The sequence below is a fragment of the Cyprinodon variegatus genome, unplaced genomic scaffold, assembly GCF_000732505.1.
Source record: "Cyprinodon variegatus isolate N-32 unplaced genomic scaffold, C_variegatus-1.0 Scaffold1005, whole genome shotgun sequence".
In the NCBI taxonomy this organism is placed as follows: domain Eukaryota; kingdom Metazoa; phylum Chordata; class Actinopteri; order Cyprinodontiformes; family Cyprinodontidae; genus Cyprinodon; species Cyprinodon variegatus.
This window is the reverse complement of record NW_015151458.1, coordinates 217,020-242,146: the sequence shown is the minus strand read 5'-3', so window position 1 is coordinate 242,146 and position 25,127 is coordinate 217,020. Positions and strand designations below refer to the sequence as shown.

The following is a 25,127-nucleotide window of genomic DNA, read 5'->3' as shown; positions in this document are numbered from 1 at the left end:
TATATATACATTGTACTCTGTTCAGTTTTGTAAGGAAAAAAAAAAACCCACAGGAGCTAAATTGTATGCCTTTCATTATGTTACTATCCATATATATGTATGTTCGATATGGCATACCATGTTGTTTACAGTTTAAATTTTGTCTGTAATGTCTCTCTTACTCCTAATAAAAATATTAATACAAAAAAAATGATCATTTCTTAAGACAGAAGCATGGTTGTGCCATGGGATCTCAAGTGCCACCAATTGTAGCCGATCTTTACATGGAAGAAGTGAAAAAGAGAGCTTTGAGCACCTTCAGAGTAACACCACCAAGCCACTGGTTTAGATATGTGGGTGACACATTCATTACGATCCAGTTAAAAGAAGTGGAAGCTTTAACAAGACACATCCACTCGGTTGACCACAACATCAAGTTCACCAGAGAGAATGTCAGCGACAACAACCTACCTTTTCTGGACTGTTTGGTGATCATAGAAGGAGATAATTCATGCAGGGAGTATTTCAATCTGAAAAACTCACACGAAGAGAAAAGACAATTAGGAGAAATTTATTAATACAATTACTTTGTCTTTGGTGCTCAGACAGCGGGAAACAGCGCTTAATTTTGATAGATATGAATGAACAGGAGAAAAGAATAGGGCTGTTTCCATCCCCAGGCCCGAAACTGGTGATGAAGTGGAGACCAATGAAGTTGGTCAGTCTGTAGACTGCTGGTTAGCGAGACGGTATGCTGAGCTTTATGGGGAGATCCAGTGGATTGCGTGAGCTGATACTAGAGCTTCACTCAGGGACCTGGAAGATGAAAGTCCAGTTGAATAACACAGGTTGTGAGAACCTGTCCATGATGAGCAAGCATGGAGCAACAGTGGAGAGAAAAAACTCCCTGTTGGGAACCTCTAGCAGAACCGGGCTCAACATGGGGATCTTCTCCGGACCGGTTGAGATTTAACAGGAAATGCAGTAAGAGTCCGGGAGGAATGACACTCTGATGAAGCTTTAGCTACGATGGTGGCGGATGGGATGCAGTTGTATTGAAACGGTGTCATCTGAATGAAGTCACAGAACGCATGCACCGCCCATGCACAGGAGCAGACAAGTGCGTATTGGAGGCCTATTAAGATGAACTTTGGATGCCGATTGGCTTTCATGGAGGTGTGGTTCAAAGCTGATTGGCTGTGTTGCAGGTGGATGTAGGAGATCAATGAGTTTCTTCAGTTTAACTTCAGCCTAGGCTCCATTACAGATTTTATGGACAATGCAATGTAAATACAACAGGAAATGAAAAACAGAAAAAGAAAGGAGAAAAGATAAAAGAAAGAGGAGATAAAAGGGAGACAACGATAAAACTTTGCATGTTTTCTAAACCAAAAGAATGATTTGTTCTGGCTTAGAAGACTAATTTTGAAATTTTGAATTGGAAAAGCTTCCTGGATGGGAAGCGAAATATCTTCTAACTGCGAAAACAAAGTCCAGTGGTTTGTTTTTTAACTTTTTTAAACTTATTTGGAGTTATTCAAAACTAGTTAGACATTCAGAGTGTTATTACCTATGAGCACGCTGTAAGATTGGATTAATTATATGTTTAATGGTTGTGCACCACTGCAGGAACATAAAGGCTGACATGTTGGGGTGGGGGGCCACTGCATAGAGTATGGAGCAAATTAAAAAGCCGCCAGAGGGACCGGGAAGCAGTCTGTTCCCTGGAATGTGATTGGTCAATTCTCTCCGAGTATTTCCGCTGCCTGGGACTAGCTAACCGCACACCACCTCCACCCCCATCTACTGGGTGATGTATAGCGCTAAATAAGGCAAAGCCCATCGCTGTCAGGACACGGACTTACCTGCATACTTTATGCAGAAAGTTTGGGCTCTTGAACCCTGAGTCTGGGAGTAAAAAGGGTGAGCTGACTAACCAGTCCTCTTCAGCAGGTCTTTGTGTCAGATCTCGCATGCTAACACCCACTGGCTAATGTTATGGATCAGTTATAGATGATCAATAACTACTACGACGTAATTACAAGCTGGGCTGAAGATGACTTTTAAAATGTAAAATAGTTTAATTAATATATCTTTGCACTGACGATGAAAGCTTCTGGATCAATGCGAAGAGCACAAGCTCTGCAAAACCTCAACATTAGCATTAGCTTCTGTGTTGAAAGGGCTTCTATGGATAATAGCAATTCACTTCCAAAGGAACTAAACTACAGCGGATAAAGTCTGCAGTTTAACACCTAATGAAGCTCTGAGATGCACTAATAAGTAAAGCTTAAAGTAGCAGTCCGGAGGGTGTTTTACTTCTCAACTACAAAATGATGCTAAGCTAAGTAGCACTCGTTAGTTGTCACATTGCAGTGCTAAACAGCGGTTGCTTACATTTACGTGTTTGTCTTTGTATGACATTTGTCTAGTCGACTTTTTTGGTTGGTGTTCGATTAATTGCTTTTAAAATGGTACTTTGTAGAAGCTGTTTTTTGTCTGAGTCGAGTTAAAGAGATCAATATTATCGCCATCTTTGATTCAGTTAATTACGTAGCGTCATAGCAACGACCATCCTAAAACACTTAGTATAGTTTGGTTCAATCTCTATCATATAGAATGTTGCAGCCACAACAGTCAGTCAAAGCATATCAAATCAGCTAAATACAATTAAATTCAACACTTTTAATTACATCCAGTTATCCATTGTCTGTATGTAGTGTCACTGGGGGCTGGTGCCTATCTCCTGTGGTTACTGAGTACACCCTAATTTTTTTTTCCAGTCAGAGACACATAGGACAAAACATCTACATACGCCTAAGGGCAATTAAGAACCATCAGTTAACATCCATCCATTTTCCATCATGATTTATCCCAGCTGGGGTCACCAGGGGTGCTGGTGCCTATCTCCAGCTGTCTACGGGCGAGAGGCGGGGTACACCCTGGACGAGTCGCCAGTCTATCGCAGGGCAACACAGAGACCAACAACCATTCACGCACACACTAACACCTAAGGAGAATTTTTGAGAAGTCAATTAACCTAACAGTCATGTTTTTGGACTATGGGAGGAAGCTTGAGTACCCAGAAAAAAACCCACGCATGCACAGGGAGAACAAGCAAACCATGCAGAAAGACCTCTGACTAGGAATCGAACCTGGAACCTTCTTGCTGCAAGGCAGCAGTGCTACCCACTGTTCCTCTAAGCAGCCCTCACCTAACATCCAACAGTCCAAAAATATTGCCGCTATATGTCTTTGAAATATGAGAGGAAGCTGGAGTACCCAGGGTGAATCCACACATCCTGATGGAGTGCATTCAAACTCAATGCAGAGAGACCCCAGCCTGAAATCAACCCCAGAGCTGCTGCATGGGATCAGTGCTACCAACTGAACCCCTGTGCAAATCTAATTAAATCACTATGCATTAAATAAAGATAATGATGGAAATTGGTGTAAAATGATCTACCAGTCTTATTCCTGATCTTGAGTAAGCAGGCATAATGCGAAGCCATTATTACGTCATTTAAAAACAACTTATTTTATTAGGCAAACTTTTAGCAATACTGTAAATAAAAACATTTTAACTAGAAGGAACCTGCAGCAAATCTAGGCCTGGTAAATCCGCCTACTGTCGTGTTAAAGCAAGTTAGACGGACTCCTTAAATTAAGGCATTACTGTAGAAAGTAAGGTAGACTGCCTGCTGAAGTCAGAATATGGAATTGAACTTTTGAACTTTGTACCTTTCTGCTATATTCTATTATTCTCTGAAATAAGAACTGAGATTTGGGAATGCAATGCTGTGTTGGTACTTTTTTACCTATATCAGACAGAAGTCCAGCTACTTAAAATAAATGCAATAGATTTAACTCCAAAACATTAAGATTAAATGTCTCTTTTTTTTTTTTTTTGCTAGATCGGTTTTTATTTCAGTGGACCTATGGTAGCCTTGCGCTGCAAGCTGAATTGTCGCAAGGTCTAAGTTTTTAGTCTCACAACAAATCCATCTTGAAATACTCCCAGTAATACATCTGTCTCGTGAAAACCAGTGAGTCGGACCGAAGATATGGCAGCAGTGTTTTTTTGGGGAGGGACATGTATGAATGACAATAGTCAGATGGTTATTGCCTGGGATTACAAACATGGCTACGCTGGAGGACCCACCTGTCGATACCGCAGTTGACTTGATTTTAGCTAAAATAGATGACATAGAACTCAACTCATTTCTACACATATCAATCTGGCTACTGCCAGGTTAGACCTATGGTTCCTAAAGACAGAAGAATGAAAGGGTTAAAAATGTGTGTTCAAGATTATCATTATTTTTTATTTTTTTCGTCCATAGGTCCACCATGTCTGAACTGTTTATGGAGTGCGTGGAGGAGGAGCTAGAGCCGTGGCAGAAACAAGTTCCTCAGATTCATTTAATTGAGGACGATGATGATGATGACGAACCAATCTTCGTTGGAGTTCTCTGTACGTTCTAGACCATACATATAGTATCTTACGAAAGTCACTTTCTTTGAGTTTGCCCATTTGAGGAACAGAGGCTGATACAGATTACTAAGGTTTCAGGTGATATTTTGATGGCTAATAAAAGGTCAAACTTCAGTTTCACTGAAAATTTTGACATTAAAATTTGACCAGCAAATGTGAAAGAGTATTTACCCTAAATAACTATTGTCTTACTGAAAGCTCGGCTCCTTTTACATGATTTACTGTATCTGTACAACCTGGAATGAAGGCAATCCACCTGTAGCCCTGCTGGGGTATGAGGGAAGCCCATGCTGTATTGGTACAGTGGTTCCCAAAGTGAAGGTGTGCTATGTAATTGCAGGGGCGTGGTAGGAAAAGGATTGTTGTTTTTTAACAATTATTAAATTCTGTATAAACAATTAAACTTAAAACAGCGCTGAGTAACTTTTAGCCACTAGGCGCACTAGACCTTCAGAGTTTAGCGCCCCTGGAAGCAACTAACGACATTGCACTGTCACAAAAATAGACTGCGTTTTGGAATTATGTAGGTTTTATCAGGGCATGACTAAAAATTTCTTTTATTGGTCTTTTATATTATTAGTTCTTTTTAGAAACTAAATGTTTTTTAATCATAATCCATGTAACAATTAATATTCACTTTAATTAAACTGCTTAAAATCAGTGAACTTCCAGTTTTTTCAGATCTACCAATGCAGCAGTTTAATTTGTGTTTTTGGTGAAAGTCGGTGGTGCATCTCCTTACGTGTATTTTCTGCTTGCAGCTGGTAAACAAAAGGACAGTAAACCCAGCCCTGCACCTTCTCGGAGGAACAGTGCAGGGCCTCAACAAAAGAAACTAGCAGCTGCAGGCCCCTCACCTATAGTACTGCAAGCTAATGCTCCTGCAACTACAGTGAAAACCGTACCTCCCTCCCTCACAACAGGAACTCCACAACCAGTTATAGTTAATAATCAGGTAATTTTACCTAGATTATTCGTTTTTAGGGGGAATAAACAATATGATTACACAAATACATCTCACATTGATTTTCCCTTCTATTTTAGGGCTTTATTGGCACTTCTCTGCAATTAACAAACAGCAGTGGCCTTATTGCCACTCTTGGAAGCCAGTATCCCCCTGGAACATCATTTACAATTGTACCAGGTAGGTCTCACATATCTGTACTTGTTAGAAGACTTGAACTCAACAGATTACAACAAAATATTTCACCTCTTTCATTTTTTTTTTCTCAGCCCCTCGTCAGCAGCTTTTTCAGCAGGTCTCTCCAGCTACAGTATTGCCAGGTGCGGTCCACCGGCCTCAGGTTCAGCAAATCAGGAACAATGTGGTGACTCTGGCTAACGTCCAGAGCCCTGCTGTGTATTCGGTTCAGTCTAATCAGCTGCAGCCCAAAATGTCCAACACACCATCCATCCAAAGCGTTTCTGGAAAGGACATCAGCGGTATGGTGTAATTTTTTTGCCTTATTTTGACATCAACCCGGTGGGATTTAAAATGAAAATGCTTTCTGTTTTACTTCATTCAGATGAGAGCTCCGTCAAACGGGGTTTGATTGTATCAGATGTTGACATGGCGGTAAAAAAGGTCAAGCGTGATGGAGGTAGGTTTCATCTCAAAATATATGTTTTTGACCTTCTCATTTTTATAATAACATCACTATGTTGTTTATTGTTGTCTTTTCATGACCTATTATTTGTGACCTCTGTCTTGTTTCTGTGTGAAAGTAACCATCCAAGTGGAAAACGGCGTCTTAAAGAGAACCTGCCCCAAATGTCACGAAGATTTCCCTTCAGAAGAGGCTGTAATGTTTCATAGCGTGGTTAGTAAATCTTGGCATTTAGTTTTGTTTGTTCCCAAGTCATTTATTGCTCCACGGAAGGGCAAAGCTGAGCCGTGGACTTAAAGATTTTTTTTTTCCAGCGTTGTCTTGCGAATGGTGGAAGTGCAGCTCCGTCAGCCCCGAACGCGAGCAACTCAGGCAAACTCATCATGCTTGTCGCAGATTTTTACTACGGCCGCTTCGAAGGAGATGCAGGGAAAAAGGAGGCACAGAAGACCAACACAACTTTTAAATGTCAAAGTTGTTTAAAAGTTCTCAAGAACAATATTAGGTATGTTTATTTTCTTTGCAGCAGGTGTGGGCAGCTAAATATTTTGACCCACTCCTTCACACAGATATTCTCATGTTTTTTGAATGAAAATAATAATAATGTCTATACGTTGTTAGTGTGTTCTGGTTTTGGGCCTCCCCTCTACCCTGAAACAAGGTCTCCAGTTGTCCCCCCTACACCCGGTTGGCAGACTTTACTATTATAGCTTTTAGTAAAATACTTCCAGCAGAAAATAAACTCTTGTAATAGTTTACTTAAGACTAAAGAGGTATAAAAGAAGTTAATCTCTACTTAGTAGTGTACCCTTAGTTATGTGCCCGTAATAATGTACCATATCTCTTTCATTTGGACTGGATTTTTTATTGTTACTCTACAATAGGAAATTAAAGGAAGGAGGAAATATAATAAATGAGGCCTGACATTTCTGAGCCATCAAGGCTTTTTAGTATAGGACACTAGTACCCGACCAGTGTGGAGCTGTAGCATAACAGAGAGCCCTCCTCTGTCATAAATGCTGATCCAGCCTGTCTTTGAAGGATACGTAGCAGATACAGAACGCAGTCAGTGGGAAAGAGGTCAGAGATGTGCTTTTGTTTATCTGTCTGCTTTCTCAAGACATCTTGCTTCCCTTTGTTCAAACAATTTAAGATCAAATAGCTGATAAGAAAAATCTTCTAAGTGGAAGGTTTTCTCTGCAACTTTGGTCCCTCGGTATTTTTATTGCCTCACTGTTCTTAGCTGTGGATGTTTGCAAAGAAGGGACCACCATGGGGTATCCAGGTTTAGTTTTGACATTTTATTCTTATTTAGTTTAAAAAAAAATTTCTTAGTTTAGGTTAAACGCTCAGTTTCAGTTGAGTTTTTATTAGTATTAGTATATAAGTGTTTTGTGTAATATGACTTAAAAACTGTGGGCAAGACTAAAAAAGATAAAGAAAAAAAAAATAATAATAATAGAAATAAAATCCAAGATATTTACAGGCTACTCCAGCAACACAAATGACCTGACTGTTGTACCCGCCATCTGCTTGCATAATGCAGTACAGCGAAGAAAAGCGAAAACAGCAACAGAAACTAGACCTTATATAACGCATTTGATTAGGACACAAATGAAAAACTAAGCATATTCTCTCTTTAAAATCAGTTTGTTTTAATTAATTTACTAATGTCATTATTTTTTATAAACTTATTACTTTTTCAGTTACCGTAGTTTTTCTGTGTGCTAGTTTTTATTTATTTTTCAGTTAACAAATTGTTTTTTTACCGGTAGTTCTAGTTTTCATAATTTCATTAGTTTAGGTTTGCAATAATAACATCATCCAACAAGTAGTTGATGTGGTTACTATGGCAACGAGCCCATAGCTTGAAACCACACGTTTTGGACTGAGAAAGAACTTATGCAACTTCAGAGTATCAACAATCCTTCATCACAACAATGGTGGATTATATAAGCAAAGAAGTACAGCTGATTGCAAGCTCAGAAAAAAATAGTTTTTATTTATTTATTTATTTATTTTTTTTTTTCAAAAACCAACTCATATTGAGAAATTAGTTAATTTTGGGTGAACCAGAGAGTGCACTTGAAGTGAGAGAAAAGAGCCTTAGGTAGAAAAATCTTGAATTTTAAAGGTGTTTTTCTTTTTTTTTCTTTTGAGAAATAAGCAATTGATTTATGCTGTAATTAAGTTTTAGTGTTTCTTCTTGTTACATGTTTTCCTTTTTGTTTTTGAGAATACCAATCTCAACCAAAGAGTTGGATGTCAAACCTCCATCACAGAGTGATACACAAGTTCTCAAACAGCAGCTGAGGACTTTAATAAAGATTTCCTTGGAAAGATATCCGTCTTGTGCAAATACCTGAGCAGTGTACATTTTTTTGGTCTGCCCTAACTTCCCTCTCAGATAGATGACTGCATCACAGCGTTTTCCCTCCTGGGCTTAAAAATGAAAAACGACTTCTAGTTTCCGCAGCGCAAAAACTGCCCCTTTGATTGAATAACTTTGCTTCGGAACGTGGCAAAAAAGGCTTCTGTAAGCTGCTTTTAATGGGGAAGCTCATTTGTACTGGTATGGGGCTCTCACAGTCGGGGGTCATAGTTCATCTGCAGGAAAATCTCTGTTGGGGGAGCTGAGGCTGCAGAAATGTGCAGGAGGAAAAATGGGCTGTGTCTTGTCAGGGCAGCGGTGGCAGCTAGCTGTAAGCAGCCATGGAGCTCTACATCATTAGGAAGAACAAAAAAGATCCCCATATAATTGCTGATATTATAACACCCATTATACGTACTTAGAAAGTGAGTGGTGGGGAGAATTCTTCATTTATCTTAAAAATCCCCAAGGACGTGGACTAATGTAAACAAGTCATAAATAACTGATTTCTTCTCATCTTATTTTGCATCAAAAAACTAAAATACCAAAAACATTTGATAAAAATCCTCTTTTAATCAACTAATTATTCTCCAGTTAATTGAAGAACCAATTCATTATTAATTGTTGAAAGAAGTATGGTTTCTCCAGACTAACTCTGTGCATCGGTCTCTCCGCAGGTTCATGAACCACATGAAGCATCACCTGGAGCTGGAAAAGCAGAACAGTGAGAGCTGGGAGAGCCACACAACCTGCCACCACTGCTACAGACAGTACATGACCCCCTTCCAGCTGCAGTGCCACATAGAGAGTGCTCACAGCCCCATTGAATCTTCAAGTAACACGATCCATGCAGCTCAGCCCACAGATTATTATCATACCTTTTCTAGGCGAAGTATACATTTAATTTCTGATTCCTTTTTTTTTTTTTTTTTTTACTTTTTTTCCTTCAGCCAACTGCAAGATATGTGAGCTGGCATTTGAATCGGAGCAGGTGCTCCTGGAACACATGAAAGCCCACCACAAACCTGGTGAAATGCCTTATGTCTGCCAGGTCTACTGCTTGTCATTTTTGTTCAGCTATTGCTTACTTAATGCTGGGGGAAAAAGACAACCAGACGCTAACACTGGGTTCAAACGACTCCACAGGTGTGCGATTTTAGGTCTTCCTTCTTCTCTGACTTGGAGGCACATTTCCGAAGTGTCCACGAGAACACGAAAGACCTGCTCTGTCCGTTTTGCCTCAAAGTTCTCCGAACGAGTCACATATACATGCAACACTACATGAAGCATCAGGTACGATGCCAACACCCATAATATGAAGAGGAATTTGAATTGATATTGTAAAAAATATAACAATATGATATGATAGAAACATATTTTTGCCACAATTAGGGGGAAAAATGTCTGTTTGGTTGGAATAAGGGTGTGGATGAAAGATCACTTTCTTAAATTCATGTCTAACCTGAAGGTTGTGTTTGAACTCTAACTTTAGAGACTGTTAAAAGTGCAATGGTGGGATTCTACCTGTTTTTATATCTGAAAATAAATTTGAGGTAGGTTTATCAATCAAAGTTATTATATTTCAGAAAAAAGGGATCCATAGATGTGGAAAATGTAGACTGAACTTCCTCACCTACAAGGAAAAAGTGGAGCACAGGACTCACGTCCACAAGACATTTAGGAAGCCGAAAGCCTTGGAGGGCCTTCCTCCGGGTACCAAGGTCTGAGCTAGTCGTTAAATGATCAGCTGGAGATTTTTATTTCTGTACAAATGCTTTATATCACATTAAAGTATCTCTTGTTGCTGCAGGTAACAATCCGGGCCTCCCTGACTGGAAAAGGACCCGTAACGCCACTCAATTCCCATAAATCCGCTGTGGTCGTCACTCCAGAACCAATGTGTTTCCCCAACTTTAAAGTCAAGGCTCCAGTTAACCTCAGCAGGTCTAAAACAAAAGACGCTCGCACAGGAAAGGTCAAGACTGCCCCGAACAAAAAGACAGAGCGTCATCCCAAGCACAACTTGGCGCTCAAGAATCTCAGGTTTCTTTATTCTAAATACAGAAAATTTACCTCACAAAAATATACATCCATCAAAGAGTTTGCTGTGAATCCTCATTTTCAGAACATGAAGCACCTTAATCATGCTTTTGTGAACATCCTAAATTAGGATTAGCTTTGCAGTTTACAGATGATTCAAATTAAGTTTGCCTTGCTAAATATATGGTGTAAAAGGCTGAGAAATTTAGTTTGAAGTAACCTTTGATCAAATTAATTATTGGCATTTGCAGCTGAACAGAATTTACAAAGAAATGTTAAAATATGTCTGCCCTTCTCTATATGTTATAATTTTTTTGTGTTGTGTTTTCAGTACCAGTGGGGGCAGCTTCACATGCATCGAGTGTAACTCCAATGTGGACGACTTCCTCTCCCATTTTCCAATACTTTCACACTGCGGGGCATGCAATTATCGGACAGGTTGCAAAATATCTTACGGGAACCACATGATTAAGTAAGTAATAATTCATTTTATGTTAATAGGGATTCTTGCATTGTATATCAAAGCATCTGATGTTGCCTTTCCTCCCTTCTATCAGATTTCATAGCACCTTCAAAAGGAGGGTTTTGAAAATGGATCGCAAAAAGGATTTAGCCAGATTGAAGTAAGCAAACTGTTTTGCATTCTGTTGAAGTCTAAAGATCTGAAATGAAATGAGACAAAGTGTTGTATTATTTTTTTTTTATTTGCTTGTTCAGATTAACCCTCATCTGTCTGAACTGTGATCTACATGTTGATGCCTCTGGTGGAGACCTAATGTCCAAACATTTAACAGATCAGCCAAATCACTTATGTAAAGTCATCCAGGAAAAAGGTTTGTATCTTTAAATTCTGTGGCACTTTGCAGGATTATTTTTTTTATTGTGAGTAAAGAAAGAAGTATTTTTCTTTTTTGGTTGAACATAACAGATATCAGAGCTGAAGACAAAGACCAAGGCACAGTGTGAGTAGAAACTCCTGACTGCTGACATTACATCTCATTTCTTTAAAGAATAACACAATGAAGAACTACTATTATTCCTCCATGGTTTTACCTGTTAGCTGACCAGGCAGTGTTTAGAGGGCTATTCCTGGGATTTCCTAATCTAAATGTATTGGCCTTCATACTGATTAGAGACCCCAGCACACATTCTGATACTTGGAGTGAATGTAATCAGGGCTTATATGTATCTAAGAACAACAATGGTGAAATCTGTTTGTCTCAATGTCACAACCGATGTTATTTAAGGCCTTCTGTAAGATAAGCAGGTCTAATTTATAAACAAATGTTGAAATCAATTATTTACATTTTTTTTAAAGTCAGTTACATAAAATCCAGTTTAAATCTAGTCATAAATAAGGAAAAAAAGCAGTGAACGGACTGTCAAGTTGGTGGTAACTGCAGATGGGTCATTGTTGGTGAGTAGCAGGATGTTGTATTATTTTCTCCTGTTCTGTAGCAGCGTCCCCATAGAGTGGCTCGGGCTATGAGGTTTATCAGAAAGGAAAGTTTTAAGTCTGGTCTTAAAGGTGGTTGGGGTGTCTGCCCCTCGGAATAAAAAAGGAGTTGGTTTTCAGGATAGAAGCCTGAAAATAAAAGATCTGCCTCCCATTCCTCTTTCAGGAACACTAAGAATCACCAGAGAACTCGCAGCTTGGGAGGGAAGTTTTCTGTTAGGAATATAAATAATCTGATAGATGCTGGATTTTGATTATGAAGGGCTTCATGTGTGAGGAGGACAATTTTATGTTCCAGTCTGGATTTGTTGGGGATATGAAGTTTCCTTGTATATACACAAGCGCAGCTTTAATACAGCTGTCTGGATAAGATAACGGATCATAATTTTTTTCTGTGGTAGCAAATATATTTGTATTAATTTAATCTGTGGCACCCAGAAAGAACCAACCAATCACTTGATTGCGCTGGTGGTTAGCTTTAGGATGCAGTTTTTTTGTTTTTTTAAAGCAGGTTCATGTTGGTTTTTAAACATTTTTTTCCCCTTTCACCTTTTTTTCACTGAAAACACCTGTTTGTATTTAACACTTTAAAGCCCAATCCAAGAATAAAACAAAACAGAAAATTACATTTTTTTGGTTTGAAGTCTTATTTGGCCTTTTAACAAAATATGTAAAAAGAAAAAACAGAAATACATTTTTGATATTAATAATTTATTACTATGCGATAAGTCAAGATTATTTTTTGTGTGGTCTTCTGCCCTCTGTTATCAGATATATCTGATTGTGTACAATAGGATTTTGAGCAAAGTTTTTACCATTAAATTATGCAAAAGGTATCAGACGCAAAACATTTCAGAAACCGTATGTATCAAATATGATACATTTGGCATTACAGGGTTAACAAGGTTATCTTTACCAGCTTTTATGCTTTGATAATTTGAAACACAAAAGGACAACAAAAATGCAAAAACACTAGAAATACAGAAAGGGGTAAAAGTCTTTTGGCATTGTCTAAGTAACTTTGCTGTGGATGACACTACTGAGGCAGATTCAGGCATCACTGGAGAAAGATGTCTCCCTATGTTGGACATCTGTAGCTGAATGAGTTCATTGTTGAGTTCATTCATTCACTTTTTCCTGTTATCTGTTTATGTATAGCTGTAACCTCTGAGTTTTATGTAGAGAGCAACTTTAAACTAAAAAAAGTAAATTTTGTGCTGTATAAAACCTCATATAGGTGACATCTAAATATACTTATACGTGCTTCGTTTGATGCAGGAATCTTCAGCTGTCAGGGGATGACAACCAGACAGCACCCCCCTTGCCAACAACAGCGCCTGTAGAACCGACAGAAATTGACTCCAAAGAATCCCTAGATAACACCGCTGGAAGTGACAATCTCACTGATGTTAGCCGTCCTGGATCGGAGCTCATTTTACCAGCAGGTGATCAGGAAAATGAGTCGATAAAACCCTGTGCAGATGAGGGAACTGAATCAAAATGCTCGTCTTTGGAGGCCGCATCATCATCATGTTCAGCAGATTTGCTCTTAGTTCCCTCTGAGGAAGCTGAGGGTCAGCCTGAGCGGCTGAATGACATCGATCAGCCGTCGGCTTCAGACAGTCTGTTGGATCCATTGACAGGAGAAAAGACGCCTTAAGTTATGAACCTTAACGCAGCAGAAGGGACAGGTGAAACAAATCCTTTACATTGTTTTCAAAACACATTGAGGATATCAAACATTTGTCACGCTTTGACTATTCATTACTGCTTTTCTCCAACCAGGTCAATTTCAAATGTTATTCAAAGGTTTCATCAGCACCTGTACCTTTATAAAAAGCCCAACAGATTGTATTGCATCCCTGCTGATCCCGGGATACCGTCGGTTTGCCGCTAGACTTGAATATTTTAGGTTCATTTTTTGTTTCTTAAATACTGTTGTGTAGTCTTTGCAGCATTTAAGTTAACATCCTTTAGGAAACATTAAAGAATAGTACTCTCCTTTTTTCATGTTGGAAAGTTTATATATATATATTTTTTAATTGCTTTACAAGCTTTTATCTTAATGACAAAAGATGTTTTACTTTGGGAAACGAAAATCAGTCAAGCTTTTGAGTTTTAATGGTCCTGTTACCATGCACGAGGAAATATAACTCAGCTGTTTTAGGGATTGTTTCAGCAGTTTATGAAACTTTAGTAGAGACATCCATTTTCTTATTTAGATTGTTTAAATTACCAGGAATATGTTTTGTTTTAATTTGTAATTTGCTGTCATTATGTGATGTGTGGGATTTTTTTTTTTTTCTTCTCAAGCAAACTTTTGCATAAAATGTTAAATTTACAGGAAATTCCCCAGCATTTAGCAAATTAATGGCCTTTCATTCAACAAGATTTTGAGTTACTAAAAGAAAACAATGTTGGATGTTATCCCTAAGGAGAGCTGTATGAAAAATGTGTCTCGGAAGAGCACATTGAGAAATAAACACATTTTAATAGTTAAGGTAACCAAATCAATGTCGGCCAGAACTGTAACCATGTCAGTTTTCTGTCACAGCTATGTTCCTTTAAGAATATGGGAATATTTCAAAAAGCCACTTTCATTGTTTTAATTTTATCAGTAAAAAAAGCCTGTAAATACATTTACATTGTGTATAAATGTTTTGATGATATTGCCATATTGATCCCTATATACATTACATTATACAGGGATCTGCATCATGGGTTATAGCAGCAGAGAACTGCTTTTGTTCTGTAAATAAATCTTGCATAGAAGACTTGTTAGGTATTGAATTTTTCTTTTTTTCTTTGCTTCAAATCAACAGGCAGATTCCACTTGCAGTTAATAAACAATCCAGTAAAATTGGATTTCCGAATCCACTTTAGACCAGTTCTGAGGGGGTTTTGGAGTGCGGTCCCTTTTTGTTTGGTTACTTTTGATTTTTTTTTTTTTTCCTCATCTGTGAACTATACTGGAGTTTTGGATTCAGATGACAGGGGGAAAAAAGCCCCCCGTTAGCTCCTTAAAATTAATTTATAAACTCACCTAGTGTTTAATGTGATCTTATGATGATCCCCTAGTGTCTTAACAGGAATATCATCTACACCTGCTTATCCTCACTGGGTCACGGGTGCCTACCTGGACAACTCTCCTGTCCACCACACAGGACAAACCATCATGTGCCCATACTCCCTGTCCTAAGGGTCATTTAGAGAGACCAGTTGACCTATCAGGTTTTAGGGTTCAGAAAGAGCTCAGAAAAGACTGGATTCTGCTGTTTCAAGAAAACACTGTTTCAAAATCTCCTTTAAGAACTGAAGCTCCTGTATTTAACAACTCAAACTATCTCTGACCTTATAAAACGACATTCAAGGGGATCTGTTGGGTACAAAGTGCTCTTAAGTATTGCTGTGTTTGCCTAAATACACCTTTGGAAGGGAACCAATCCACCAGCTCCCTCCAAGAGATGGTAACATGTCTCTCGGAAAGTGTCGGAGGAAGTGATGATTGATTAAAGACTTTTTCTTCTTGTAGATTGAGATGCTTGGGAAGTTCTGGGTAATCAGTAATGTAGATCTGGAGAACTTACTACCAGGTCCCTTGAGCTATTTTAGGGATGTTTCAGGATACTGTGTTATGTCTAAAGGCCAGGTAATTTTTTTTATGACCAAAGCAAAAACTTAACATTTAGCTTGTTCAAGGGGTATATTGGTGAGAACAACTGTTTCTAACCCCTCCTGATCCTGTTTTAGGTTTTAATGTACCAAACCTCAAGGGGTAGTCATGAGGTAGAGTCTCTGCTCCTCTGCTTTAAAAGGAGCTGGGTATGATCTAATTAGGCTGCTTCCAGAGAGCCTTTTTGTGGTGATTTCATGGGGGTGACCCAAGAGGAGACCTTACTGGCAGGGAACCATGGGATCCAGAGAGAACGGGAGGAGTCACGTGTCTGAGAGAAAAGGTTTCACCTCTTTAACCTTTTACCATTTACCGGAAGAAAATGAAGGCTGGACAGATCTGAAGTCTTTTGGAGTATTTATTGAAGTTTTGCTCTCTGATGCAGCAGACCTTAAAAATACTTTTAAACAATAAGAACAAACAGGACTTAAGGATAAATTATATGTTTACAGATAAAGCAGATGGGTTCCTAAAAATAGGGCATTAAGGAAATTAAACGTGGAAAATCTGACATAGGACAATAGAAACCAGATGAGGCTCTAAAGTCACTGAATCAATCCCTCTGTAAATAATTGTGATCCTACAGCACATCTATTCCTACTAATTGGTCAGTAATGTTTTACATGCCATCTGTTTTAGTTTCATTTTAAGTGATCCCCTATATTAAGATGTTGCTTTTTATCATCATGAAGAGATCAGAAATTCAAGAAGGAATTAGTGGGAAAGTAGAGGAAAGCACAGAGGTGGTCATGGAGGAAGAAGGTTCTTACATTAAAGCTCCTGGAGATTTAATGTTATGTCATTTACACCTGTTAATGTTTTCAGGAATAATATCAGCATCTTTTCAGAAGGTTCTCTCTATAGTGAAGACCTGGAACATCGAGCAAGATTTCAGAAAACGTTTTTCCTTTCATTGACCACTAGATGTCAGCGTTGCTGCAGTGAATGTGTGACAGGTTTAGAGAAGAAACACCTTTATTTTTGAAATGTTTTTATATATTGAAGTTATTTTTCTGTTTATGCTTATGCTCAGTTCAAAAAACATTCAGTGGGAGGGAATCCAGTTAAATTATAAAGGAACTGAGCTCTTGTAAACTGATGTGTTACACTGTGAAAACAGAAATATTTAAATAAAACGAAAAAGTTGTACACTATGAACAATTACTGTTAAAAAAAAACAAACTGATGAACCACATTCATGGCTTCCCCGAGTCCGAAGCTTTCATGAACTCCTCTTCTGTGAAGGACAGCATCTGCGCAGCTTCTAAGTGCATCTGCTCACACAAAGTCTTGTTAAGTTTTTTTTTTCTTTTTTTTTTTTAAGAAAGACATGAACCCAGTACAGGTGTAAAATAAAGATACTCACCTTTTGTCTTTTAAGGATGTCAATCAACTTCAGTTGTTTCTTGAACCCAACAACAAGTTCAGCTTTCTGCTTCTTAAGAATTTGGTTTTCAGCAAGCAGATTTTCTTTACTTTGTTCTTCACTTATCTTGTCCTAATTCAACACACAGAAAATCAAGACATTATACCGGATCATAGCCTCACTTTTTATCAGCCTATGCATCAGGTTGCATACAGTTTTAAGTTTTTTAATTCATAACGTAATTTGTTAGTGACTTAAAATGTAGCTAACAAAATATTTGGACTCTAAATCTTCCTGTGTTGATCCAGTCTAGTTTATGTTTTAAATCCAAATGTTGCCGCTATTACTTTTTTGTCAAACACAGACTAGAAAATCTATTTATTGTCCCTCAGTGGGGAAATTCTGGTGTTTACAGCAACAAAAAGATTATAGAAAAAATGGTCACACCAATATGGACCTTAGAAAAATGTGTAAGAATAACATGAAGCATGTTGAGTAAAAGTAGTGACATAACTTCAATTATAACAAAGATTTCTGGTATTTATCTAAGTATCTGAGTAATTAAACATGTTCTTACCTTGTTGATTTGCTTGGCCTTACTCAGCTCGGACTTTAACATCTCCACCTCCTCCAAAGCTCTGTTAAGGCGGACCTCCACCGTCCCGTGGACAGCTGCTGCTTGCTTTTGGGACCTATTCAGAGTTTCTACTTCCTACACAGAGCAGAGCAGACATGATAGTCATGGGGCCAGACCAGCTAGCAGGAAGGATGAATGATGCTGCCGTTTGTGACAGTATTTATTTTTTTTTTTTACATAGTAATCCTATCAAAATTCTAACAAGTAGTATTCATGTAGTCACTGACACAAACCTTGCTTAAAGCAGCCACTTGCAGCTGGAGATCATCACATTTTTTAGCCAACTCTTCGGCTAAAGCTTTCTGTTTCTCCGTCTGTGTTTGCTGGATGCTGACGGTCCTCTGCAGTCTGGCTCTTTCCTCCTCCAACTCTTTTATTTTTGCCGTCAGCTTAGAATTTTCTGCATCCTAAAAGACAAGGAACAATTGCTGCATACTGTCTGTGGATAAAGTATATAGTCCAAGAGCTGGATTGAAGCGACTCCTTTAAAATTGGTGCATTCTGGGATTCATATTAATAGCTCTGTTTACCTTTGTATGATAATCACAAGAAGGCAGGTCAAGTTCTTCCTGCATAATTCGAAGTTTTGCCTTCAGCACTCGTGTCTGAGCATCAGAAACAGCTGGAAAGGGAAACACAATCATTACGGTCTGATTAAAGCAATCTGTAAATTACAAGTACTGGATTCCTAAGGGTCAAACATGTCCTCACTGTTTATTATTATTTTTTCTTTTGAGCAAGAAATATTTTAAGATATTAACAAATAAGGTAGAACATAAAGCACAGGGGAGCTTTTTCTGTTTCATCCGACTATTTTAACTGGACATACACTGGATGCATTTCCAGAATTCCCAGCATGAAGACACTGAACCAGTAGTGGTAATCCTTAATACTGTGTTTGATTCAGATTCAATCTGGAAAAAAGTTAATGCTAACCCTAAATTACCCATGCCCCCACTGTAAAATGAAAAGTTACTGGGATTTGCTAGGTGTTATTTTCAGACTTCAGGTAAGCAAACTATTAAAGTGTTCATCTCTGCATTTTGCCTTGATTTATCCTACTTCAGAGTTGGTGATTTTAACTTCTGATTATGAATCTAACAGATTATTAAAATGTCAGACGCTGATCATTACTCACAAATATATAATAAACAGTTGTTTCTTTTTATGGCATAGCACAACAGACAAAAAATGTCTTATCCCTGTTTAAAATTCTAAAGATGGTGGAACCGGCCAAACATGGAAATGACAAATGTTTTATTTTTAATAAAAAGTTTTGTAAGAAGAGATGAAGTGGATACACATGAACATTGCAGAAGGTCACCTGATTCCACATCATTTTCTGCGTTATCCACAATATCTTCTGGAATAGAGTCCTTCATTTTCTCTTCCATGCTCTGAATAGTCTTTGCTAAGAAGAAACCAGCTTCATCTTCTAAAGCTGCTGTATCATCTTTCTGAGGAGGATCCTTCAGTGTTCTGGAATAAGCAAAACCCTGGTGTAGTTAATAGACATTTAAGCCTTCAAAATGGTTGGACAAACAAACACACATTAGCAGTTTAGTTATTTCTACTATTTTCATTGTCAAGATCTGAAGGTTTCGAGGTATTCGGATGTAGCGGGACATTAATTATTTTTATGTGAACTCTTCTTCCCTTGTACAGGTCTTACCTAAATTCATCTTCATATTCCATATCCAAGAAGAGCACATTGGAGAGGGGAGATGATAGAGCTTCATTTTTCTCTTTCTAAAATTCCATTAAAAAAAACTAAATATTAATCTGAGCTTTACAGAAAGTTTAACCTTCAAAACTCACTTAGGTTTTCAATATTCTCTGCATCAGTGAACCCTTTTAGCTTTTGAATTTCAGCAGATTTGATTTCCATAAATATTGGTGTCAGCAGATAAACAAAGAACTCACCATCAGTTGCTCTGCTTCTTTTACCTTTTTTGCTGTTTTGGCCTCTATCTCAGCATTCAACAGCCTGATTGAAGAATTAAGAATTTTTAGTACCATCTTACTAGTCAGTTTATAAGCCACACCTAACACATGGCCACCAGGCATCATATTTATATTATTTAAGAAACAACCTTTCATTGTGAAACCTATTGTTAAATAAAATTTGTCACTAAAAATTTGGAAGAAAGAGAAGAGTAAATGTCCAGCGAAGGGCAGCTGTGTGGACAAAAATGTCTTGTTAATCACAAGAGCAATGAGAGTGAACAGTAGCTGAAAATACCACTCATTGTAGCTCTGTTATGTAGAAAAGGATTGCAGACTGCACCACATGTTGATCCTTGAATCGGATGAACCGCAGGAAAAAAAACATCCTATTAACTTTTTTAAGACTCTGCGATGGTGTGATGGTTATTAGTAGTGTAAAGGTTTGAGTTGTGTTTTTTCAATGAAATCTTAATCTCAGATACTCTTACTTGTTGTGCTCTCCCTTGGCAAAAAGATCATCTGTGTGTTTTGTTGTTGAATTCGATGCACATTTTGCTTTTTGTTTAACTCCTAGCTTCTTGGAGCTCTCAGCTTTGCTGGCAGAGGATGGACATGTCTTTCTCTGGAACACAAAAACAGCTAAACTGACTAATTACAAAGGCATCATTTAAAGCTCTATGTAAACCGTTTTTTCTATCCACTTAGAAGTCCAACACAAATCAAGGAGATGATAACATAAAAATAACTTAAAGGAAGTGTAAAACTACTAATTACATTACTTACTTGCGAAAGGACGGGGATAACTTTTTTCTTACTATTTTTCTCCGCCATCGTTGTTAGTAAGACGCAGTTGGGGTTGCCGAGCAACAACAACTGTTCAAATGTACGGAAGCCCCTGCAAGACAATTTGCTGGAATTTAGCGTTTATTAAAAAACCTGAGATTAATGCGAATTATATTCAAACATAAAAAGTATTCGCCGCTTTAGACTTAAATATAACACTATTTCTGATCAAATGATCACCTACTAATATTTATAAGATTTTTTTTCAAATAAGTACAATATAACACTTAAAACCTAACACATTTCATTTAATTTTTGTCATTCAATGTGTACTAATATTAGAATAGAATAGAATAGAATAGAATAGAATAGAATAGAATAGAATAGAATAGAAAATCCCTTTATTGTCTGACAATGGGAAAATTCTGGTGTTTACAGCAGCAAAAAGATTATAGAAAAAATGAAAACACAATGTGATCCTTAGAAAATGTATACAAATAACATAATAGTGAAGAGTTAAAAAAATAATAAAAACAAATAAAATACTGTACTGTAAAGTGTTTTAAAAATATAAATACTGTGCAGCTGGAGAATAAATGACCAATATACAGCTGTGGACATTTTTACAGTAATGGATATTTGAACATAGCAGCAACATCAGAGATGTGGAAAATGACCCCAGAGGGACCTGACCCCCACTGGGGAAACCCCTGCTCTAATACAGCTCAACTTAAGTTAATTGCTTCAGCTAGGAACAAGATATTAAATCATATTCAATTACTTAATCTGTTTTGTTTATAAGATGTCAAGTTAAACCACTGTAAATGAATGAAGTTGTAAAAACCTGATTCAATCATCTGTTACCAACTTAAGAAATGTGCCTCTTTTTAGAGTGATGATTATGGAAGGGTTGAAGCCAAGACTGTAAACCAGCAAAAATATATGTTTTAAATGTGTTTTCTTGAGTATGCATTTAAAACTTAGCTGTTTTAATAATCATGGTACATTTTGTTCTGAGCATAAATTGTAAAGTGAAGCCAGTCAAAACCATTAAACCTGGTCTTTTGTGCTTCTATTTTTCAGTCAGAAATGAAAGAACAAAAACGATAATAGTTTAAACGTAAGTTGGCGTAAACGTCTCGATAATCACAACTTAATGTTAGAGGATATATTTAATGAGATTGAAGCTGACAGTTGTTTTTTTTATGCAGGGCTCTCCACTGCGCATGCGCACATCCGGTGTCTACTACTCCGCGCACATGCGGACAAATCTCACAGCGTGTGGGGCAGAGCGGGGCTCACAGGAGAGAGTGATTAGTTTATTTTCTACTGTTTGCCCCCGCTTTTTATTTATAGCCGCCCATCGCAGGGAGTCCTGCAGCCTGAGCTGACCCAGAAGCCGGTGCCTGTCCGGGACTCTAGAGATGTGGAAGGAGGAGCCCTGGGTGGAAACAACAACAACAACAACAACAGGGCGCGCTGCTGTCCCGTTGGAGCGTGTCCCGGTCCATGTCCACTAGCCCCGCTACACCTGTCTTCGTTCAGTCGCGTCCAGCCCAGTCCCGCTCAGAGACGCACCCCGATGGCTGATGAGGATCCGCAGCAGCCAGACCCTGGGGTGGGGAGTCTCCCCGGCCTGCTGCCCGGGCTGCAGGGGGCTGAGGCCAGCGCTCTGCAGCTCAGGATCAAGAACTCCATCTGGTGAGGCGGTGTGCATGCTGATAATGGACGTTTGAATGGACCATTTATTACTATCCCTAATTTTATAATGTCATAGAGCAAAACACGGGGAGTGAGAGTGGAGATGAGAAAACTAATACAACATATATTATTTAAGTATCAACTTTCAACAGCAGGGGAAATCCACAGTGAAAATGTACAGCTTTGAAATCTGCATTCAGTTTAATCACATGTGCTTAAGTGAACAAAGGCTGTACTTAAGTACAAGTAGAATAGAATAGAAATTCCCTTAATTGTCCCACAATGGTGAAATTCAGGTGTTACAGCAGCAAAAATATGATAGAAAAATATGGTCTCACAATGTGGACATTTTTACAGACATTTTAAAGTAGCAGCAGCATCAGAGATGTGCAAAATGACAGCAGCATGTTATTTAACTGACTAAGATAGAAACTGCAAAATCAGCATGAATGTAACAACTTATTGAGGTTGTTGGGAACAGTGATGGTTATAAAGTCTTCCAGCTGCTGGGAGGAAGGATCTGTGATAACGCTCCCTGGTGCATTTAGGGAGCAGCAGTCTGTCACTGAAGGAGCTCTCCAGTTTAGAATCAGCTTTATTCCAAACTTTCCATCAGTATGCTTTTTTTTGCTGCACCAAGCTGTTTACGACCAGCTTCCTTAACAATGACTCTATGTGGCTCTCTCTATCTTTAACTGTCTGCTGCCCATCTTGTCACTCAGCAGTCTTCCACACTATTGACTAAAATATGTGCTTCATTTCTTTCTAAAAATCTCCTAACTTTATTCAGATTATGCCATATTTATAGGGCTGAAAAGCTGAGTTTTGAGCTCCCTGGAGGTTTAAGCCATAATTATTAAAAGTAACAGAAATAAATGCCAGAAACAACTATATGTGTGATTAATGAAGCTGTATAACATATGAGCATTTGTTATGTTTTGATGACAATCCTACTGCTTTTACTTTAAAGGTATAGTGGAGGATGTTCTTTTTCTGAGTGGATCATCAAAATAAGCTGTCCTACTAACCCTCAATCATTCTGGTGATATGTTTTCATAGGGTTGTCCTACTTGCTCGTCGCCATATTCACTTACCGGTGGTGAGGCTGACATAGTGGAAAAATTGTAATCTTCTCTTGAAACAAAGCTTGTATGAGCGATGCAAACAGCAACTTTTAAACAGAGCGTGCACGAGCCCATTTCTCCTCGTGCACGCTCACACGTTTAATAGGTGTTCCCTCTCAGGAGCTGGTTCAGGGTTTTACATGTTCCTGTTTTTTTTTTTTTTTTTTTAAGTAGAGAAAGGAGTTATTTTTAAAAGTTTGTGAAAATTCTCCACTATACCCTTAATTTTATTGATGTGCTTAATTCTAGATTTACTGGATAGAAATAAGATGGGAACTCTTGTGTTTGCTTGGTTGGATCTTCAAATTGACTCTTTTTCATTGAGTTAAAAAATAAATAAATATATTTAAATAAAACTTATTTGAGCTTATATATATTATGTATTATTGTTGTATTGAATAGCTTCAGTAAAGTCTGAAAAAGGAATGTGGGTTTGTTGCATCGTGTAAACAGCAGTGACATACGTCCATGTTTGCTTTTACTCTGTGCTCTGACCTTTTATTACCAAATGAAACCAAGAAGGCCATAAAATGCCAAAAGGCTGAGAGAGCGGAAAGAGTTAGGAGTTCAAGCCTCTGCAGGAAACAGAGGAAAACACATCACTTAATAGGAGCCAGTGCACAAATGACATCTGCAAATATTTTAAATGTTTTCTGCTACGATATGTAGTGAAACCCAACAAAGTCAAAGTGAACAAGTGGATTTCCAGAGTACAGCTGTTGTAATAGCTGCATTTGCTGCTGCTTTTCGCAGTGGTTCCTCGTTAGAATAAATCCCAGCTGTTGCATCACTTCTTTATTTCTCCAGCTGAATCCTTGCTTAATGTTTCATCAGGTGTCATTTAATTTACCTGCTATATCTACCTCACAGAGAGCTTAACGAAGAGCTTTCAGCAGAGGCAAATCCTCCTGGTTACAGCTAATTAAAGGGAACCACTCGTGTCACGGCTTAGACCGTCTCTTGATTCGGAGTTTCAGACCCATCCAAAGTCACAAACTAAGAATCTTCGACAGTTGCTCACCTCTGTCTGAGATCTAACTAATGCCTAGCTTATGCATGGAAAACATGAGAACTGCATCTAAATTTAAAAAAGATTTTCTGTTAGTCTTTTCAGTATTTATTTACTTTTGAATAGAGGCCAAAATAGATGTCAGCAACACAGTTTAACATTTATTTTAGATAATTAGGTAGAAACTTTATTTAAAGTTGAATTTTTAAATATTTAATGAATACAGTATGTAAAGTAAATTGTCCTCAGGAGTCTTTTGTTTTGTCTTTTTTGTCAGATCTTAAAACAAATTTTATATAATAAGCTAAGTAAGTATTAAATCAATTTCATGTATAGCGATTAGTTAGTTTGTGGGAAAAACAGCTTGCGGTCATTTAAAAAACATTACAACTGGATTGCAGTCTAGAATTTTAATAGACCGCAAACGCTTTCTTTTTTTTGGTAACATTCAGAGGTGGACCGACTTGTGTGCTTTGCATTGTTTGGTTAACTCAAGTGCAATTTAAGCCAATTGCTGAATCAGCAAAGCATAACCACAAGTTAGGTTTACTCCAAAATACAATATAAATCTTTTACAAGGTCATAGTTATCAGTTTTTCATATATATTTTTTTGTTTTAGATTACGGAGATTACTACAATGTTTTTTTGTTTTGTTTTTTCTTTGATAAACGTTTGATGGATATCTGTTTTTTATGTGTTTTTCTAATCCATCATAAATGGTTTTGACCTTTGAACTTTCCAGTGGCTATAATTTTTTTCACAGGCTCTATCCGACTGTCTACCCTAATCACTATATAGTGCCCTATATAGCGGTTACACCATTTTAAGAGTGTCAGAAGGTCTAGTGGATGAAAAAGTAGTATACTCTATATTTCCCACAATGCACCATGAAAATAGATATCATCCATGTTCACTATACAAGCAGATATATCCCAGAT

The 25,127-nt window shown here is 37.9% G+C and overlaps 3 protein-coding genes across 4 annotated transcripts in view; 2 read left to right on the top strand and 1 right to left on the bottom strand.

The window, feature by feature from the left end:
• The first annotated feature begins 1,727 nt into the window (after window positions 1–1,727).
• Window positions 1,728–14,717, top strand: znf280d (zinc finger protein 280D). The gene is made up of 18 exons (XM_015399373.1): window positions 1,728–1,902; window positions 4,323–4,453; window positions 5,236–5,429; window positions 5,519–5,618; window positions 5,708–5,917; window positions 6,001–6,075; window positions 6,200–6,294; window positions 6,396–6,586; window positions 9,130–9,287; window positions 9,403–9,503; window positions 9,599–9,745; window positions 10,039–10,173; window positions 10,263–10,495; window positions 10,824–10,964; window positions 11,050–11,115; window positions 11,210–11,325; window positions 11,421–11,454; window positions 13,227–14,717. Exons 2-18 carry the CDS (start codon window positions 4,330–4,332, stop codon window positions 13,606–13,608), a joined length of 2,502 nt encoding a protein of 833 aa, XP_015254859.1. The 5' UTR covers window positions 1,728–1,902; window positions 4,323–4,329; the 3' UTR covers window positions 13,609–14,717.
• A 1,123-nt stretch (window positions 14,718–15,840) lies between these two features.
• On the bottom strand, window positions 15,841–20,476 carry tex9 (testis expressed 9). Of its 2 annotated transcripts, XM_015399356.1 has the most exons (10): window positions 20,355–20,476; window positions 20,060–20,193; window positions 19,548–19,611; window positions 19,297–19,373; window positions 18,949–19,103; window positions 18,155–18,246; window positions 17,858–18,031; window positions 17,565–17,699; window positions 16,988–17,119; window positions 15,841–16,895 (listed from the first exon to the last, which is right to left on the bottom strand). In XM_015399356.1, the coding sequence occupies exons 1-10, from the start codon at window positions 20,400–20,402 to the stop codon at window positions 16,818–16,820; spliced, it is 1,089 nt and encodes a 362-aa protein (XP_015254842.1). In that variant the 5' UTR covers window positions 20,403–20,476; the 3' UTR covers window positions 15,841–16,817. The 2 variants fall into 2 exon arrangements, with proteins under 2 accessions (XP_015254842.1, XP_015254843.1); XM_015399357.1 differs by lacking the exons at window positions 19,297–19,373; window positions 19,548–19,611 and having other exon boundaries at window positions 15,843–16,895.
• A 1,137-nt stretch (window positions 20,477–21,613) lies between these two features.
• The window catches only part of LOC107100735 (DNA-binding protein RFX7-like), a 23,107-nt gene continuing 19,593 nt past the window's right edge, over window positions 21,614–25,127 (top strand). The window contains exons 1-2 of the mRNA XM_015399352.1: window positions 21,614–21,664; window positions 21,724–22,055. Coding sequence (XP_015254838.1) covers window positions 21,614–21,664; window positions 21,724–22,055 — 383 coding nt within the window. The remainder of the gene's footprint in view (window positions 21,665–21,723; window positions 22,056–25,127) is intronic.

Excerpts from the sequence above, each read along its gene's own strand:
- znf280d (XM_015399373.1), top strand. The coding sequence starts at position 4,330 with ATGTCTGAACTGTTTATGGAGTGCGTGGAGGAGGAGCTAGAGCCGTGG. Across the intron at positions 5,918-6,000 it reads TTCTGGAAAGGACATCAGCG|ATGAGAGCTCCGTCAAACGG; the intron begins GTATGGTGTAAT and ends TACTTCATTCAG. Across the intron at positions 10,965-11,049 it reads TACGGGAACCACATGATTAA|ATTTCATAGCACCTTCAAAA; the intron begins GTAAGTAATAAT and ends CCCTTCTATCAG.
- tex9 (XM_015399356.1), bottom strand. The coding sequence starts at position 20,402 with ATGGCGGAGAAAAATAGTAAGAAAAAAGTTATCCCCGTCCTTTCGCAA. Across the intron at positions 19,612-20,059 it reads GCCAAGGGAGAGCACAACAA|GCTGTTGAATGCTGAGATAG; the intron begins GTAAGAGTATCT and ends TTCTTCAATCAG. Across the intron at positions 17,120-17,564 it reads AGGCCAAGCAAATCAACAAG|GACAAGATAAGTGAAGAACA; the intron begins GTAAGAACATGT and ends GTGTTGAATTAG.